This window comes from Perissodus microlepis, chromosome 18 (genome assembly GCF_051167445.1).
Source record: "Perissodus microlepis isolate ML-2025 ecotype Zambia chromosome 18, ASM5116744v1, whole genome shotgun sequence".
Classification (NCBI taxonomy): domain Eukaryota; kingdom Metazoa; phylum Chordata; class Actinopteri; order Cichliformes; family Cichlidae; genus Perissodus; species Perissodus microlepis.
The window spans coordinates 11330530-11347424 of NC_140478.1; the positions used below are offsets into that span (position 1 = coordinate 11330530).

At 39.3% G+C, this 16895-nt stretch overlaps 1 protein-coding gene across 4 annotated transcripts; it reads left to right on the plus strand.

The window, feature by feature from the left end:
• The first annotated feature begins 9 nt into the window (after positions 1-9).
• Positions 10-16833, plus strand: hfm1 (helicase for meiosis 1). 4 transcript variants are annotated; one of them, XM_084912494.1, is made up of 36 exons: positions 10-338; positions 763-804; positions 894-964; positions 1103-1235; positions 1461-1612; positions 1764-1841; positions 2204-2359; positions 2445-2645; positions 2763-2851; positions 2951-2994; positions 3709-3810; positions 5055-5200; positions 5297-5391; positions 5519-5652; positions 5756-5803; positions 5992-6072; positions 6165-6256; positions 6461-6567; positions 6698-6745; positions 6853-6950; positions 7037-7171; positions 8467-8552; positions 9407-9490; positions 10019-10176; positions 10262-10365; positions 10657-10848; positions 10995-11060; positions 11148-11272; positions 13730-13812; positions 13978-14084; positions 14227-14313; positions 14694-14999; positions 15175-15256; positions 15736-15847; positions 16123-16268; positions 16429-16833. In XM_084912494.1, exons 1-36 carry the CDS (start codon positions 116-118, stop codon positions 16475-16477), a joined length of 4062 nt encoding a protein of 1353 aa, XP_084768620.1. In that variant the 5' UTR covers positions 10-115; the 3' UTR covers positions 16478-16833. The 4 variants fall into 4 exon arrangements, with proteins under 4 accessions (XP_084768620.1, XP_084768618.1, XP_084768619.1 ...); XM_084912492.1 differs by having other exon boundaries at positions 10995-11272; XM_084912493.1 differs by having other exon boundaries at positions 10995-11272; positions 16432-16833.
• Positions 16834-16895: the final 62 nt, after the last annotated feature.

Below are 16895 nucleotides of genomic sequence, written 5' to 3' on the forward strand. Positions count from 1 at the left end.
CAATATTCAGGTGTATACCAGTGGAGGTGACTCTTTAAACACAGGTGACCTCAGTAGCAGTGATGGCAGCAATCAGACAACATCCAGACCTCAAACTTTTCTCAGTCAGGTTACCATGGCAACAGCGCCTCCTCCTCTTCCTCTTCAGCCGCCACAGGCGACAGTTGGCCGCGCAGCTCCTCCTTTCCCCTCCAAGCCCACCCTCTCACCCCCTCCCATGGCTTCATCTGCAGCGAGTGGCCGACCCCCGCAGCAGGCGGCATACGCAGAGACGCAGGACAAGGGCACAAAGAAAGGTTTCGTTCCGCCCATGACGCCTCGGCCGCTCCTAATCCAAGGTGTTACACTGCACTGATACACTGGCAGGTTGACGCTGCGCTCACTGTGTAGGAGCTCTTTAAATACAGCTCATATAGCTTCTGTAAAGTGTTGCAGCTCATCAACATGCCAATGTCTGGCCATGGTAGCAGCTGCCATGGTGTATTTGGGTGTGATGAGGTGAAATGAGGTGAGCTCTGCCCATTGATTGCTCCAGTGTAATGAAACATACTGGTCACTAGGTGGTGAATAGTAGACGCAGTGGACAGGAACAATAGAGGCCATTTTAACCCATTGTAGTCTGCAAAGAATCAGCAGATTCTCTTTCGTCACAAATGTACAACACTACCAAATGCTGCATATTCAATTCAATGTGTAACTGTTTCAATGAAAATCTTGCATTAATGAAAATTTATAATGTCTTAAATAATATTGTCATTTCAGGATCTTCTGGATCTGGAGTTTTGCGCCCAGTTTCAGAAATACGTATCCTTTTTCTTGTTCAAATTGACACAATTTGAAGCTGTTAGGTAGTATCTGAATTAAAGTGATGTTTCCTAAAACCTGTTACACAGCATTTAAGTTCAGATCTGTCTTCAGTGAGTTTCCCTTTTTCAATTACGTTCAGTCCAAAGCTCTGGATGATGTAAGCATTTGTTTGTAAATCTGCATACACAGAAATCATGAAAAACACATCTGGTTAAATGTAAATTTACACCTGTGTAAATGTAAACTACCCCTGGCACTGTGTCCTCCAGTGTATGTGTGTTTGGTCTGTCTGCAGGTTCTTTATACAAATAAAAACTTTGTGGCCTGTGCTCCGACTGGATCTGGTAAAACAGTGCTGTTTGAGCTGGCAATCATTCGCCTGCTAATGGAGACACCAGAGCCCTGGAGAGATGTCAAAGCTGTATATAGTGAGCATGCAGTATTATTGGCTATAAGCTGTTAAATCCCACTGCTCATTCACAGCTTGGGCTGTTGTATCTATTCAGTGCTTTGAAATGGCACACCTAGCTATAATCACACACCGGCGCTTTGAATATGTGTGTTACTTTCACCATGTTCTGATTTTTTTACTCCAGTAATTTTTGGGGGGAGGTTTTTTGACTTATTAAAGACTCATTGTTTGTTTTCACCAGTGGCCCCTATCAAAGCTCTCTGCAGTCAGTGCTTTGAGAGCTGGAAAAAGAAGTTTAGTCCTCTGGGGCTGACCTGCAAGGAGCTGACTGGTGACACAGAGATCGATGACTTCTTTGAAATTCAGGACTCCCACATCATCCTGACCACACCTGTATGTGACAATATGAAGCAGCATAATTATGCAAATGAAAAATAAAGGGTAGAAAAGGAGGGGAAATGTAAAATAAGATGTTATGTCTTATTTAAATATTGTTATATTTCTATGCATCATAGATTCATACATGATCATTTATATTTTTAAGGAAAAGTGGGACAGCATGACCAGAAAGTGGAAGGATAACTGTTTGCTTCAGCTAGTGAGGCTCTTCCTTATCGATGAGGTCAGTGTGTTTGTCACATGTTTTGCTCACAGAACCGTTTTTGGATGTTACTTCTTGCCTCTTTATTTTCCTGCACAATGGGGGATGCACTGGCTACTTTGTGTCTTAGGATGGAACATTGCACGATAGCACATAATTAGCCTCTGCCCTCAGCACTTTATTTTACTTGAGGTTATCCATTAAAAATGATGGAACATCTTGTTCCTGGAGTCTGTATTATGGGAGTACACAGACACTGGCCTAGTTCTTTTAGACTTGCACTCATTTATGTTAATAATAAAACATAAAGATTGATTTTGTATTTTACGTGCATACAAATATCCCTGAGCCGTTTCCACACATGAAAAATATGTTTGTACCAGGTGCATGTCGTGAAGGATGCAACCCGCGGTGCCACGTTGGAAGTGGTGGTGAGCAGGATGAAGGCAGTACACACCTTCAGGACTTCACAGTATCCAGAGGCCAGCCTCTCTATGAGAGTTGTGGCTGTGTCTGCTACCATACCCAATGTATCTGATGTAAGCACCCGCTGTACCTGTTTGCATTGTCTCTCATTTGTAGATCAGTAACTTGTGGATTCTCAAACTTCCTGCTTGTTTTTAGATAGCAGACTGGCTGTCAAATGAGAACGGCCCGGCCATATATCTGGATATGGATGAGAGCCACCGTCCGGTGAAGCTAAGGAAGGTGGTGCTGGGATTCCCCTGTGGTCCAAATCAAACTGAGTTCAAGTTTGATTTGTCACTTAACTACAAGATAGCCAACATCATACAGACGTACGCTGAGCAGAAGCCTGCACTTGTGGTGGGTTGTAAAATGTATCCAAACTGCATGTTGTTTATGCTTTCTTTCTGAACATGATGGAAGATGCAGGTTTTGGGGTTTTTTTTTGCCTCATTATCTGAAAATTGTGTCTCGTAGTTTTGCTCTACAAGAAAAGGAACTCAGCAGTCAGCCGCAGTTCTGGCTAAGGATGCTCGATTCATCATGAGCATCGAGCACAAGCAAAGGTTTGATGTTCAATCATCCGTAGTGAAACATCCGCGCACGTGCAAGTTTACAGAGCAGGCTGTTCTGATTAAACTTGTGTGATCTGCTTGACTCTGCAGGTTGATGAAATATGCAAACTCCATTCTCGATTCTAAACTGAGAGGTAAGGTATCTGAAACATGTTATCAGTGGTACTTTTTAAAAGAAAAATGACCTTGGGGCCTCCTTTAGTGGTTTGCAATATGCTCAGTGATGCTTTGTAGTTTCAGTTTAAACATCCTCTTGACACAAAATAAGGTCTAAAGAAATGAGCTTGAAGAACTTGAATGGCCTGCACAGAACTCACAGATCTCGTTTGTATCTAACTTATGTACGATGAATTGGAGAAAACACATTCAATAATGCAGATGTTGCATTTGGTCATATTTATGTGAGTTTTGACATTGTCAACTGATGATTATGTGACACATTGGTGTATGGCCGAAAAGTAACAAGATGACAAAGACACTTGTAGTGCAGAGTCAGACACAGTGTATATAGAGTGTAATCTACTGATGTATCTATGAATTTATTTGAAAGTTGAGGTGATATACTGTTGCTGAGACAATGTCCCTTCTTACGGTTTTATGTTAATGTTACATACTTTGAAATGTTGGTAGTTGCAAGAGATTACAGCTAATGTAATGCCCCGTAGAAAATACAGTTTCAGTGAAATAAGCTGACACAACACACTCACTTTCACTGCACACAGACAAATCGTGCTTAACTTGTGTGTAACCCCGTTTATTGAAAACTTTGTGTTTCGAATATGCAGCTGAGAAAACACAATATGTCAAATGTCTAACATAACTTTGTGGTAACTTTGTTTGCGGCCCAGATTTGGTGGCGTTAGGAGTCGGATACCATCACGCAGGAGTTGACTTGTCTGATCGGAAGTTGATAGAAGAAGCCTTCACTCTGGGAGACCTGCCTGTCCTCTGTGAGGCACAGTTTTATCCTGCGCTGTGAAGTAATATGTTACCACACAAGTGTGCAACATGATACTTTTTTTTCCCTGTCACACTGCTGACACAAACAGGAAGGACAAGTACCACAGTAATTGTTTTTGCACATCAGCTCCTTGAACCAATCACAGGGTTGTGTCCAAAATAACTTAGGTTTCTGTACCATAATATGTATCAATTATATAACAACAATAAGAAATATTGTTATTTTGATGGTAATAGTATATATATTTAAGATGATATACTTCATTTGTCCTAAAAGTGCTGAAATTGTGTGACAACAGCCAAAATATGAAACGTATCCTGTACAAAAAAGTATCCTACATGAGGAATAGCAGCTAATTAATTTGAACAAAATGCAACAAAACAAAAATGAAATAATTAAAAAAAACTAGAAACAGAAGCAACAGTGAGAGCTCAGTGAATAAACATTTAAGTAAAAGATAAAATATATTTTGTCATATATCACAGATTTCTATTCTAATTTGTTTGTTGCAGCAGTTCAAAAATGTAAACGCATAGCAGATAGCATGACGTGTACTTCAGTAAAATTATCTCAAGGGTTAGTAAAATTTTAAAATATATTAAGGCAAAAATCATCTCTAATCCAAATAAATACAATGACGTAATTAAGTATCAATATATACTATATATTAGTACAATATTTAATACTCATATCCAGCACTAGAATAAATGCTGGTGTTGTTTAATTAAGGCGCAAATACAGTTTCTGAAGTCCAAAAGGTACAAAAGTCCACAAAAGGGAAACAAACTTAAATTCAAAGAACAGTGGAGAGGACACGAGACAAAGGCAGGCAGCGCTATTTATACGAACACCTGGGGAGTGGACACAGAGTCACACAGGAAATAACAAGAAGACTAAACACAAAGAGCAGAAAACTCACCGAACGTGAGACGAAAGCAAGACTAGCGGAATAAACCAGAAATACAGGAAATAAACAAAACAACAAAGATAACAAAAACTCCATGAATGAATACTAAACTAGACAAATACAAACATTAAGAAAAATATGGAAAACTCAACCCAACGATGCTAGTAATGATAACTCTGGAATAACAGTGAAAAACCAAAAACTCCAACGTCAGGCAGATCCTTAGATCATAACAAACTGAGCTCTAGTAGAATAACTTAGCCAGTCTTCTGTTTTATTTTATGGTGTCTCAATTTGTGTTTGCTCTCTCATTTCTACTATCCTAGTTACCACCAGGACTTTATCCATGGGGGTAAACCTACCAGCTCACCTGGTGGTGATCAAATCCACCATGCAGTATGTTGCAGGCTCCTGTCAGGAGTACAGCGAGGCAGATCTGCTCCAGATGATAGGCCGTGCTGGAAGACCACAGGCAATGACATGTTTATGACAGAATATAACAGCAATGAATGCATTATTATATTTAGGTTTTATGATGTACTTTCATTTTCATCCTTTCTGCCTCCAGTTTGACACATCTGCTACTGCTGTGATCATGACCAAGATTCAAACCAGAGAGAAGTACCTGAAGCTTATGAATGGGATAGAAGTCATTGAGAGCAGGTAGGACCAGTAGTAATGCTCTCTTTAAAATCCCTTCTGTCTTTTTCTTCGTTTTCTTCATATCGCTCTCTCACAAGTGCACACAGGTGAAACGATCATGGGGTAACACTAGACTCTGTTTCCACAGCTTACACAGCCACCTGGTGGAGCACTTGAATGCTGAGATTGTTCTCCAGACTATCAGTGATGTCAAAATGGCTTTGGACTGGATTCGCTCCACCTTCCTTTACATCAGAGCCCTCAAGAACCCCACACACTATGGTTAGAGCCTTCTCCTGTCTTCTCCTTGTTGTTAATCAGCTGTGAGGTCTGTTAATTTTTAAAAAAACCAGTGAGTGTCAGCTTGTCCGCATTTTCATTTCAGGATTCTCTGCTGACCTAGACAGATGTGGAATTGAAGAAAAATTGCAAGGTGGGCCATAGCTGTACTTTTATGAAACTGTAGGTTACTTTTAGAAAAATACAAAAAAATTCAAGCCACAGTAACCCGGCTGCTTAAAGAGGTTTTGAGTTTGCTTGTTTTTTTTGCTCAAATGTAAGTGTCGGATCTGTTCCCTTATTGAAATTTAAGCTATGTACCATTTCTGTCATCTTCATTAGAACTGTGTCTGAAGAATCTCAACTCTCTGTCCTCTGTTGGTCTGATCTCTATGGATGAGGATATCACCATCAAACCGACAGGTAAATGTTCAGGCTGTTTTCATGTCATTTTTTGCAGCCAAGTCTAATACTAAAAACCTGAAACTGTTAAGCAATTTATTTCTCTCTTACAGAGGCTGGCAGGTTGATGGCTAGGTACTGCATTGCCTTTGACACCATGAAACAGTTCAGTAAAGTGTTTGGGACTGAAAACCTGTCTGATCTGGTAGGTTTTCTGTACTATGTATTTGTTGTAAATGCATTTATTCAAGATTGACTCTATACAGTGTTATCCTTGACATTTTGCAGGAACAGCATGCCTGAGCTTGGGGTCTGTTCTTTCTCTTGCTGCCTCTCACAACTAAACTAAACTCAGCTAGAGAAAAAATAACCATTATGAGTATTCATTGTCCTTGTATTGTGTGTACAGATTGAGCTGCTGTCAAAGAGCAGAGAGTTCAGTGACATCCAGCTGAGAGTGAATGAGAAAAGGTCCTTGAATGCTTTGAACAGGGACAAAAACAGAGTCACCATCAGGTCAGACACATTTATAGGATGCACAAATGTATGCACAGCATCAAAAACTTTGTTTTATATGGGAAATGCATAATAGGGGGGTGAGATAGACACAAGCCAGTGAAAACTAAATCTTTATGCGTTTTTCCAGGTATCCCATTGACGGAAAGATCAAAACCAGTGAGATGAAAGTAAACTGGTAGGTTTAAAAAAAACGATAGTTTTTGATTTTATATTTTTCAGAATTTGCAGTGTTAAAGAATTGTATTACTGATTGTCCCTGTACATAAATATTGTGCTTTGTAGTTTGATTCAGGCTCAGTTAAGCTCCATCCCAGTTCAAGATTTTGGACTTACACAGGACACAGCAAAGATCTTCAGGATTGGCATGCGCATCAGCAGATGTACGTTCAGGGAATAAGAAACGTACAAAAGACGAGTTGCCTGTATTCATGTTTTTAAGTTTTGATTTTATTATGATCCCATTCAGGTCTGTCTGAGTTTCTGAGTCAGAGGGTCAAGGCTGTTTTTTCTGCTGTGGTCAACTCCCTGATCCTGGCTAAGTGCTTCAGAGCAAAGCTTTGGGAAAACTCACCCTATGTTTCCAAACAGCTGGAAAAGATAGGTGGATGCCTCTCTATGTTCTTTTTACATTATAAATTGATACAGCATACTGCATTGTAGGTCAACTGCTCATGCAGTAATACTAGAAGAAATATTATTATGCCACAACTGCTGCATAATGGAAATATTAATAAACCAAATATTCTTTCTGTTAGACGTACACTCACTGGACACTTCATTAGGTACACTTTGCTAGTACTGGGTTGAACCACCTTTTGCCTTCATTTCTGTCTTTAATTTTTTATGGCACAGATTCAACAGGGTGCTGTAAACTTTCCTCAGAGATTTTGGTCCATATTGACATAATCACATCACACAGTTGCTGCAGATTTGTCGGCTGACTCTTCTTTTGCATCACATCCCTAAGGTGCTCTATTGGATTAAGATCTGGTGACCCCCGGGGCCATTTGAGTCCAACAAACTCATGTCATGTTCAAAAAAACAGTTTTAGATGATCTGAGCTTTGTGACATGGTGTGTTATCCAGCTGGAAGCAGCCATCAGAGGATGGGTACACTGTGGTCATAAAGGGATCGACATGATCAGCAACAATACTCAGGGAGGCTGTCGTGTTTCAAAGAACTTCAGCCGGTACTGAGGGGCACAAAGAGTGCCAATAAAATGCCACCTCATTACACCCCCCCCACCTCCACCCCCACCACCACCCTACCGTTGATGTCATGTTGCTAATGCCAAATTCTGACCCTGCTTTTTTGAATGTTGCAGTAGAAATTGAGACTCATCAGACCAGATAAAATGTTTCCAGTGCTCTGCATTTTTGTGAGTCCCTCCAGTTTCCTGTTATTCGCTAACAGGAGTAACACCCAGTGTGGTTTTTCAAGGTTCCAGAGATACTCTTCTGCATTCCTTGTTTGTAAAAAGTAGTTATTTGAGTTACTGTTGCCTTCTTATCAGCTCAAAGCAGTCTGCTTATTCTCCCACTTGCAGCGTCGACCATTTTCTCCCAGAGAACTGGCACTCACTCGCTGGGTACTCTCTCTTTTCAGGTCATTCTTTGTAAATCCTAGAGATGGTTATGTGGGAAAATCACAGTACATCAGCAGTTTCTAAAATACTCAGACCAGCCCATCTGCAATCAGCAACCACAGCATGTTCAAAGTCATCATGTTAAATAATGTTTTCTCCATTCTGATGTTCACTTTGAACTTTAGCAAATCACCTTGATTGGGGCTAACAAGCAGTTGAACAGGTGTACCTAATAAAGTGACACAATAGGTAAGTGTATACTGTCGTTACAGTTTATAGTAATTAATTAATAACATGCGTTGTGTTTCAGGCCAAACTCTGTCAACTGCCATGGTGCATGCTGGACTCACCACATTCAGCAAAATAGAGCAAACCAACGCCAGAGAGCTTGAGCTGGTAAGTCTGTGTAATACTTAAAAGCAAAATGCTTTATAATCTGAAGATAATCTAATAATTAATCTAATCTAAATAATCTAAAGCTTTTAATTTGTGTGCTCAGTTTGTTGTTCAGTGGGTGTGTGGTTGACGTGGTACATTTTGGTTCACATGTGTGTGACTACAAACTTTGGCCAGGTCATGAGGAAGTTGCACCACCCTACACCCACCTACTTTTACCTTCACATGATGCCACTATTTCTTTCACACTTTAGGTTAATGTGAAAAAAAAACAACAACTAAAAAAACAAGAGTAGACAACAATACCTAGTTTCTTAACCAAGTATCCTGGCAAAATGTGTAATAGACACGCCAGTCCACTGTGTCCATTTCACGTTTGCCTCTCCAAACCTGAAATGGACACTTCTTCATGCCTGTCCATTTCACGTGGAGAGGCAAACCGTGAAATGGACACACATGAAGAAGTTGCATTAGTGCATGCTGAAGTTGCATTATCAGCAGGAGGTAATATATTTAAAGCCAGAAAGTTGGTATTGAGCTAAAAACATAAGTGCATTCCAGTGTCCTTAATCATCTGAATCTATTAAACTAATATGTACGTACACTTAAATGTGTCTGTTTAAACGCTTTCCCATGATTTGGAGCGGCAAAATGTGAAATGGACACGGTGAACCGGCGTGTCTGTTACACACTTGATGTGATATCAGGTTGATGTTAAATGCCAACAACTAAAGGTGAAAGTGTAATTCTTTTTTTTCAAAATCACTCAGTTAATGTTAAGCATCTCCTCAAGCACTTAATGTCTGCTGAAAGTGTTTGGGTGTAACTTTTGTAAAATTTATGTTGTTATACAGATTCTCAATAGGCATCCGCCACTTGGAAACCAAATCAGAGAGTCTGTCATACACCTCCCAAAGTATGACGTAATGGTGGAGCAGGTAAATGGCATTGCAAACTATTGTTATCACGGCACAAGGCACGAGCACTTCATATTTGTTGATCTTAAAAAATCATAAATCATAAATATTTGATCATAAATGTAGTGAAAAATACACTAAAATTAGATTTTTGTTGTGGTGGATGTTTAAACCACATTTACATATTTCATTCTTGACAATTTGTGCCTCTGCTCACACGAGAGCTTCAAGAGGGCAGTTAATGTGAATGTGATTTCTTCTGGGCACGGCTACAAAGAATCAAAGGAGATTATTTTGAGCTTTCAGTTAGCCACGGTTCCCTCTTTAATGCGTTTTAGCCAACATAATCTCTTACTTGTCAATATGTAAAATGGCACAGTACACTGTTAGCTTGCTGAAGGTCCAGCATTTAAATTATTTATATTTTCTTGGCTTTTATTTGAAATCGTTTTCAAAATTGTACCTGTTTTCACCCATATCAACACATTTAAGTGTTTATTTCCATGTCTGTTCTGTATCATGTTCCTCTAAAGCTGTTGTGATTTATAGCTTCCAAGGTACAGCAGCACCACAGCAGAGATTGTGCTTAAAGTGAGCCTCAAAAACCAAGCACAGCTGCTGACCAGGAGAGCAGCTCAAGACCACCATTATGCCTCCGTCGTCATTGGAGACGCTGATAACAATGTCGTCTTTCTGCAGAAACTCACGTGAGGATAAAATACCATGTCTTGACTTTCACCTTTTGTAAAAGAAGCCAAAATATGGAATGCCAACATGCTGTTTGTTTTCCAGGGACGTAATGCTGCTGAAGGGTGGTAGCTGGTCAAAGAAGATTGACGTGGCGAAGGCTATGAAAGGAGATGAGATCAGTGTGCATCTTATCAGTTCAGAATATGGTAAACCATGGAAGCACATTTACATTGTAACCAAAAAGAGGAAAACAGCAACATGTCATTTGGTTCCAATTTTCTGTATTTTTTTTAAATGAAGGTAACAGTTCACTGTGTCCTTTCTTCATCTTGTATTCAAACAGTGGTGTTGTAATTGTATTTTTAGTAAGCTAAATAATATCATGTATTGGAAAATTAAAACTTAAAGTCTAATTTCAGAGATTTTGGTGTATAGACTCTTATACTTGACTGAATATATGTAAGGAGAGGATTTACCATGCGTTTCTTCTGCTGTAGTGGGTCTGGACATCCAGCAGAAGTTCACAGTGTACTACTCTGCAGCTCGAAGATTTGGGACTGAAAATCCACACAACACAACGCAGGATGCCAGGAGACCGCAATTGGTGCTGAAACCACTATCAACAAATCAGGCTGCAACTCACAGGGAGAACGGCACATCTGTGGGAGAAGAGGGCAGTTGTAGCTTTGGTACAGATTACTTGTTCATGCTTTATCATGATACGGTTTATAAATATGGTATTTCTTCTGAGGCAAATGCATATTTTGTTTGTTGATACATTTTTTTCAGACTTCAAATTTTATATTTTTTTAACGTTTTAAATGTTCTTTTGCAGATATAGGCAATAAAAGACATTGCAACCACTTCTGCAAGAACAAGGCTTTCTGTGCCCATGACTGTTGTGAGTATGATGCATTTTATGAATCTGTCTGTGCAGAGGTCCTTCCTGCCACAGCGTGCCAACAGTGTTCATGCATGTCCTCCCAAGGTAAAGTAGGTGTTACTGTGACAAGAAAGAGGTCAGCAAACCAAGAAACCAGTTTCACTTCATATTTGAAAGACCTGAGGAGCCGATGTGACACATTTGCGCCGACCCCTGTTAAGCGACTCAAAGTGAGCAAAATACCATATCTGAACCCACATCTCATATTTTCAGTAGCTTTATCTAGACTTTTAAATGTGTTGTGTGTCTGAGGGTGTGCTATATCCAACCAATCTCAATAGGTCATAAACAGTACAGCAGAATAACATTGTATTATGTTCTTACTCCTAAAAAACTGCAGAAGCTGACAAGTCACCAGTAGTTACAATAAAACAATTAAAAGAATTTTCAGTCAAGTATGGAAGTTGCAAATAAAAAAAAGATATGCACTATCCACATAGCAGACTTACATATATGTCCTATTATAAGAATAGGACGTATATGCAATGCAAACAATCCTTATTGTGGATTTATAAGTGGAAATTGTTTAGTAGTAATAAGGGACATTGAAACATATATAATGCACATAGTATGTGCATTAAAGTTGTATTTGGCATACAGAAAATACAATTATATAAAAAGAAAGTCTTCACGGGACTAAATAACTACACCTAACAAATGTTATGGCACTCAGTTTATTTTTTGGGGATCTAATACTGATCACTCAGTCGTGATACTCCAGAATGCATACATGACATAGAGTGCATACAGTGCTACATAACAGTCACTGTTTTTGGTGTTACTAGTTGTTACGTTCTTTGTCTAGGCGTGTATTGAACGCAACAAGAAATTGGCCCACTCCCGCTCCACCAAAGCAAGAACACAAACAGTAGTATCTTTTAAAGTGCTAAGCAGCCATTTCTTTGCTTCAGCAGTGAGCACTGCCAAAAATAACAAACAAAACTCCCTAATGGTCCCTATGCTTTCCTACACAAATGAAAACCAAACAAAAGACAATTCACTTACCTAACTTTCTAAATGAAAAACAGGAGAAAACTCAATCAACAAAAATGGCTTCTCACGCCTACTAGGCTGCTGCAGTGAAGAATATATACAAGGTGAACAAAATACACAATTGCTACTTTACAAATCTATTTACAGCTATTTACAAAACTGAGGTACTAACGCCAGACACACACACACAAGGTTATACTTGCAAATTACTGGGCACAGACACTATCAAAATAACGACTCAAAAACACATGCTCTTTGTTGAATAGTGGCGGCTAGTAGAGAGGGGGGCCAGGTGGTTGTCATCCGGTAGTTAAGTACTGGAGATGATCAACCAATTATCCAATCCCAGGACAGGAAGAGACTCCACCCAGCTACTCAGCAGGCACGCCCAGGTGTCCACCTCCTAAGAGAGAAAGGGGAAAAAACCCATAGCCATCCTCTGGTGGGAGGAGTCGCACATAACACAAACACTGACAACCTTGGATCATAACACTAGTGTATTTAAAAAAAATCAGAATGTTGGATTTTTAAATCACCAAATATCAGTATCGATCTTAAAAATCCAATAAGTCGAGCTCTAAAACGTCTACTTTACAGCGTTGCTTCATTTCTCTTCATTTCTCCTGCCACAGTCTTTCGATCAGCTTGAGGCCTGGACTTTGACTGGGCCATTACTACGCCTTGGTTCAGAAGGTGTAGATTTGCTGCTGTGGTTCTGTTTTGTTTTGATTGCGCATGAACCAATTTCAGCCAGGCTTCAACTGGAGACAAATGACTTCACATATGAGTTTAGAACAAGTTTGGTATACAGAGGAGTTCATGGTGGACTCAATGACTGCAAGGTGCCCAAGTCTTGTGGCTTTAAGACAAACCCAAATCATCACTTCTCCACCAACATGCTTGACAGTTGGTTTACAGTGTTTATGCTGATATGCTTGATGATTGTGGTGCTGTGCATTATGGAAAACTTTGATCTTGTCTGTCCAGAGGACATTGTTTTAGAAGTCTTGTAGTTTGTTCAGGGACAATTTTGCATACCTAAGCTGTGCTGCCATGTTCTTTTTATAGAGAAGAGGCTTCCTCCTGGAAATCCTTCCAAGCACACTGTACTTGTTCAGTCTTTTTTTCTAATTGTACTCCCATGATCTTCAGTGTTTAACATGCTAACTGAGGCCTGTTTTTGTTGTTTCTCTGAACACTGCATGATCTAATCTTGGGGTGAATTTGAGAATATTGTGGCATTGCGTTAACACACATAACTGCTCCATGCCAGTAAACTGCCAAAAAGTTTGCTTTTATAGAGGTGCTCACACTTGCTGATGATCAGTTAATTAACTGTATTGGATTAGTAGCTGCTAATTACCCTTTATGATGGTTTTATTAAGTATAAAATATAAAATGTTTCAAAGCTCATTCAGTCCAAAGTTCCCTAGGCAGATATACTCTGTGTATAACTATGAGGGCATAAGCATTGTTTTGGGTTTCTGTAATATTTTGCACCAAAATAACTAATTATAGAAAATGGCATATATATATTTTTTGTAAAGAAAACCATCTTCTGTGCACGGCGGGCACGTTGTCTGTATTCCTGAGCTAATTAATAATATGGGTGATGTTCTGTTTTATTTCTTTAGATGAAAATGGCTGAGGAGCCTGTGTCGCTCAGCATGCAAAGGTTTGCTTACAAACCCAAAGAGATGCTTCCACCCCCTTCCTGGTACACACAGCCACACTGAAATTACAGATTTATCTTGATTCTTATGAGCAAACATGTTAATAGTTTCCTTAAAAGAAAAGCTGAACATTAGATTCTCAACAGTCATGAGCAAAGACGCACTTGGCTCACATTACTTTCAAGCTCTGTTTTTTTTTCCATCTGAAGGAATAAAGAAAATCTCTGTAAAGCTTCAGTGAGACCTCAGTCTGGGACTGACTTGGCAAGTGAAGCTCAACTACCTGACGTAGAAAGCCTGAATGACCTTGACGGAGGTAAACGAGTGACATGACTAAGCTCCACATATTCCTTAACATTTGAATGTCACTTCTATCATATCTTCTTTGTGTCACGTGTTATATCATATATCATGATATGTTATATCATCAGCTCTTTTCTTTCTTTTTATTTTTTGAGATTATGATGACTATTATGTGGAGGGCGTGTACACAATGATGGGAGGGCCTTCCCAAAACGCTGCTGCAGCTCATCCTCACCATCAAAGTATTGTTAAATAACTTCAAACTCAGTAGCAGACGGACCATCCTGTTGGTTCACATGTTTTTGTTCTGCTCAGCTTTAAGTTCTGCTCAGAGGAGGTCCAAGTGCAGACAATTGTTATATGGACTGTAGTAACAAAAGAAAACATATTAATTAAGTCAGACACTCTCAGGAACAGGTTTATTCAGCATACACAAGATTAAATGGTAGACTTAACGAGTATCACCCAGCCACGGTCAGCTTTGAAATCAATAGCTGCGTGGGAGATGGAAGAATCTAAAAAGATATTAGATAGATATTATTTTTCAAGTTGAATTTATAAATGCACACAGTTGAGAAGGATTTGATGATGTGACCATGCTTTTATCTTCCTCTGTGTTGAGGTTCCTCGGTGTGGATGACCACAGATATGAGTGTTGGGAGTCAGGACTCTCAACAGGATCTAAAACAGGTCAATACAACCAGCACGGGTCACTCAAAGAGCTCCACCGCACTGCCAGAACAGGCTGCTCTCTGCAAAAATACTTCATCCCTCCAGATACCAACTGTCAACTTTGACCTTGGAAACGAGTGGGATGACTGGGGCGATTTTGATGATGATAATCTGATGCATGCCAGCGAGCCAGCACTGACTTCATACACAACTGCACAACCTCAAATTCAGCAGTGTGGTGAAAACCGCACACCAGGTAGAGTGAACTGAAAATCAGCTTTTCACACATTTCAGTCATTAGGACTTCACTGTGACATGAACACAGTGATGTTTTAATATCACTGGATACCCTTAAGCACACATGCCCATGTGGGATTATACGTCAGATGTTCTTATGGTTTAATTAACACTATACATATGTCTTTATGTAGGCTATGTTACAGCTTCAGCACCAGTATTACTCAGCCACTCACACATCAAACCTTCTATAACCGCTGTGACTACACCACTGAGGTAAGACCACAACCTTATGCACCATTAACCACCAAGTAAGGTATAACCAGGAAGCCAGGAACCAGAAACGGTGTGACATACTGTATGTGTAGTGAGATAGTACCAGTAACCGTTAGAAAATTTGTCATATTTGCAGACTCCAGTTGTTGATCCTGGATTTTCTAAAAGTAAAAGCTTTCATGTTCCCTTCCGTTGGAAACAGCTCCCAGTTTGGATTCAGGAGACAGCCGCCCTCTCTTTTCTATTCTTTTAGTTTTAGTCGATTAAAAATCGTAATAGTGTAGATTAAATCTAAAGTAAAATACAAGTGTCAAAGTTTATAGTTTTTACATGATTTACAATGACAACTTGATATCACATGCAAAAAGTGTCTATTCTTCTCTTTTGTCGCATTGTCATGAGAAACAAGGAGCATGGAAGATGGTTGGACTGTTTAATAACAATACATGTGTAATAAATGTTTTTCATGATTATTTCAGGTTGACTTTAACAAATGTCAGTCCTGAAATTAAAAAAGCGGGACCCTCACCAGTCAGCCGGACATTCACACCACAGAAGAGAATCACACCCAAGTGGAATCCAAAAGTGCATGTATGTGCAAACGAATGTGTACATGTGTATTTGTGCAGTTAGTTGTTATATGTAAAAACACTGAGAACACCATTTTCTGTCTGTTGACATCTTTTAGTTATCTATTATCTATTTAACTGTCTATTTATTCAGTTAGTACAGTAAAGCTCATACTTGTGCTATTTTTCGTCTGACTTCAGTTAATGCTTCTAACCTCACCTTTCTCAAATGTAACAGCCTGCAGTCAAGCTAATGTGCAGACATGAATCATGGCTCTATTTCTTTTTGTTGTGCAGAGGCCAAATATTTTCAGTGAGGAAACCACTATAAAAACATCATTAGAACTTCTAAAACAGCCTGAGGAGGCAAAAGTGACTAGGAGATTGGATTTCTTTTCAGCATTGAGTGCCCCACCCAACGCCAGCTCATCTCTCAATAGAAGGTAAAAAAAAAGTGGCCTTGATTCACACCTATTGCATGTTTTCTCAGCAAATAAAAAAAGTGATCCTATATGCAGGGGATATGGGATAAGCATACTTCCTTACAGGATTAATAAATACCCTTTTTCCTTTTTTTCCCCTTTTGCATATATTCAACACCAGCAGCAAAGAGGAAGATGCTTTTGTTGGCATTTTTGATGGAATATTTTAGAAGTACTGGTGGACACACTCTGATATAAACATGTCCCTAATGTAAGGTTCTTTCTGTTTCCTGTGAGATTTTCACCTGGAGTTATAGATTGTTGCAAATTCATTCTTATTTTTTATTGTAAATGAAACAAGTTCAAAAGGGTTTTTTGATGTGATTGTATTTATGTGCGCTGTTTACTTAATAAAGCCTGCGTTCACCTGAGGATTCAGTGGAGTCTTTGGGTAATTTCTCAATGTGTGAACTCACTTGTAGACTAATTAAAAGTAGTTTTGTGACAACTGTCTAGTATCATAGGTGTGTATTCAAAGACTGCCATTCAAGTTGTTGCATACTCCAGTGAAAGTATTAATTTCAACTTAATGCAAAGGAATATGTTCACATGTCTCTACATATAAATCTTGTTGCATGGTGGTGCAAA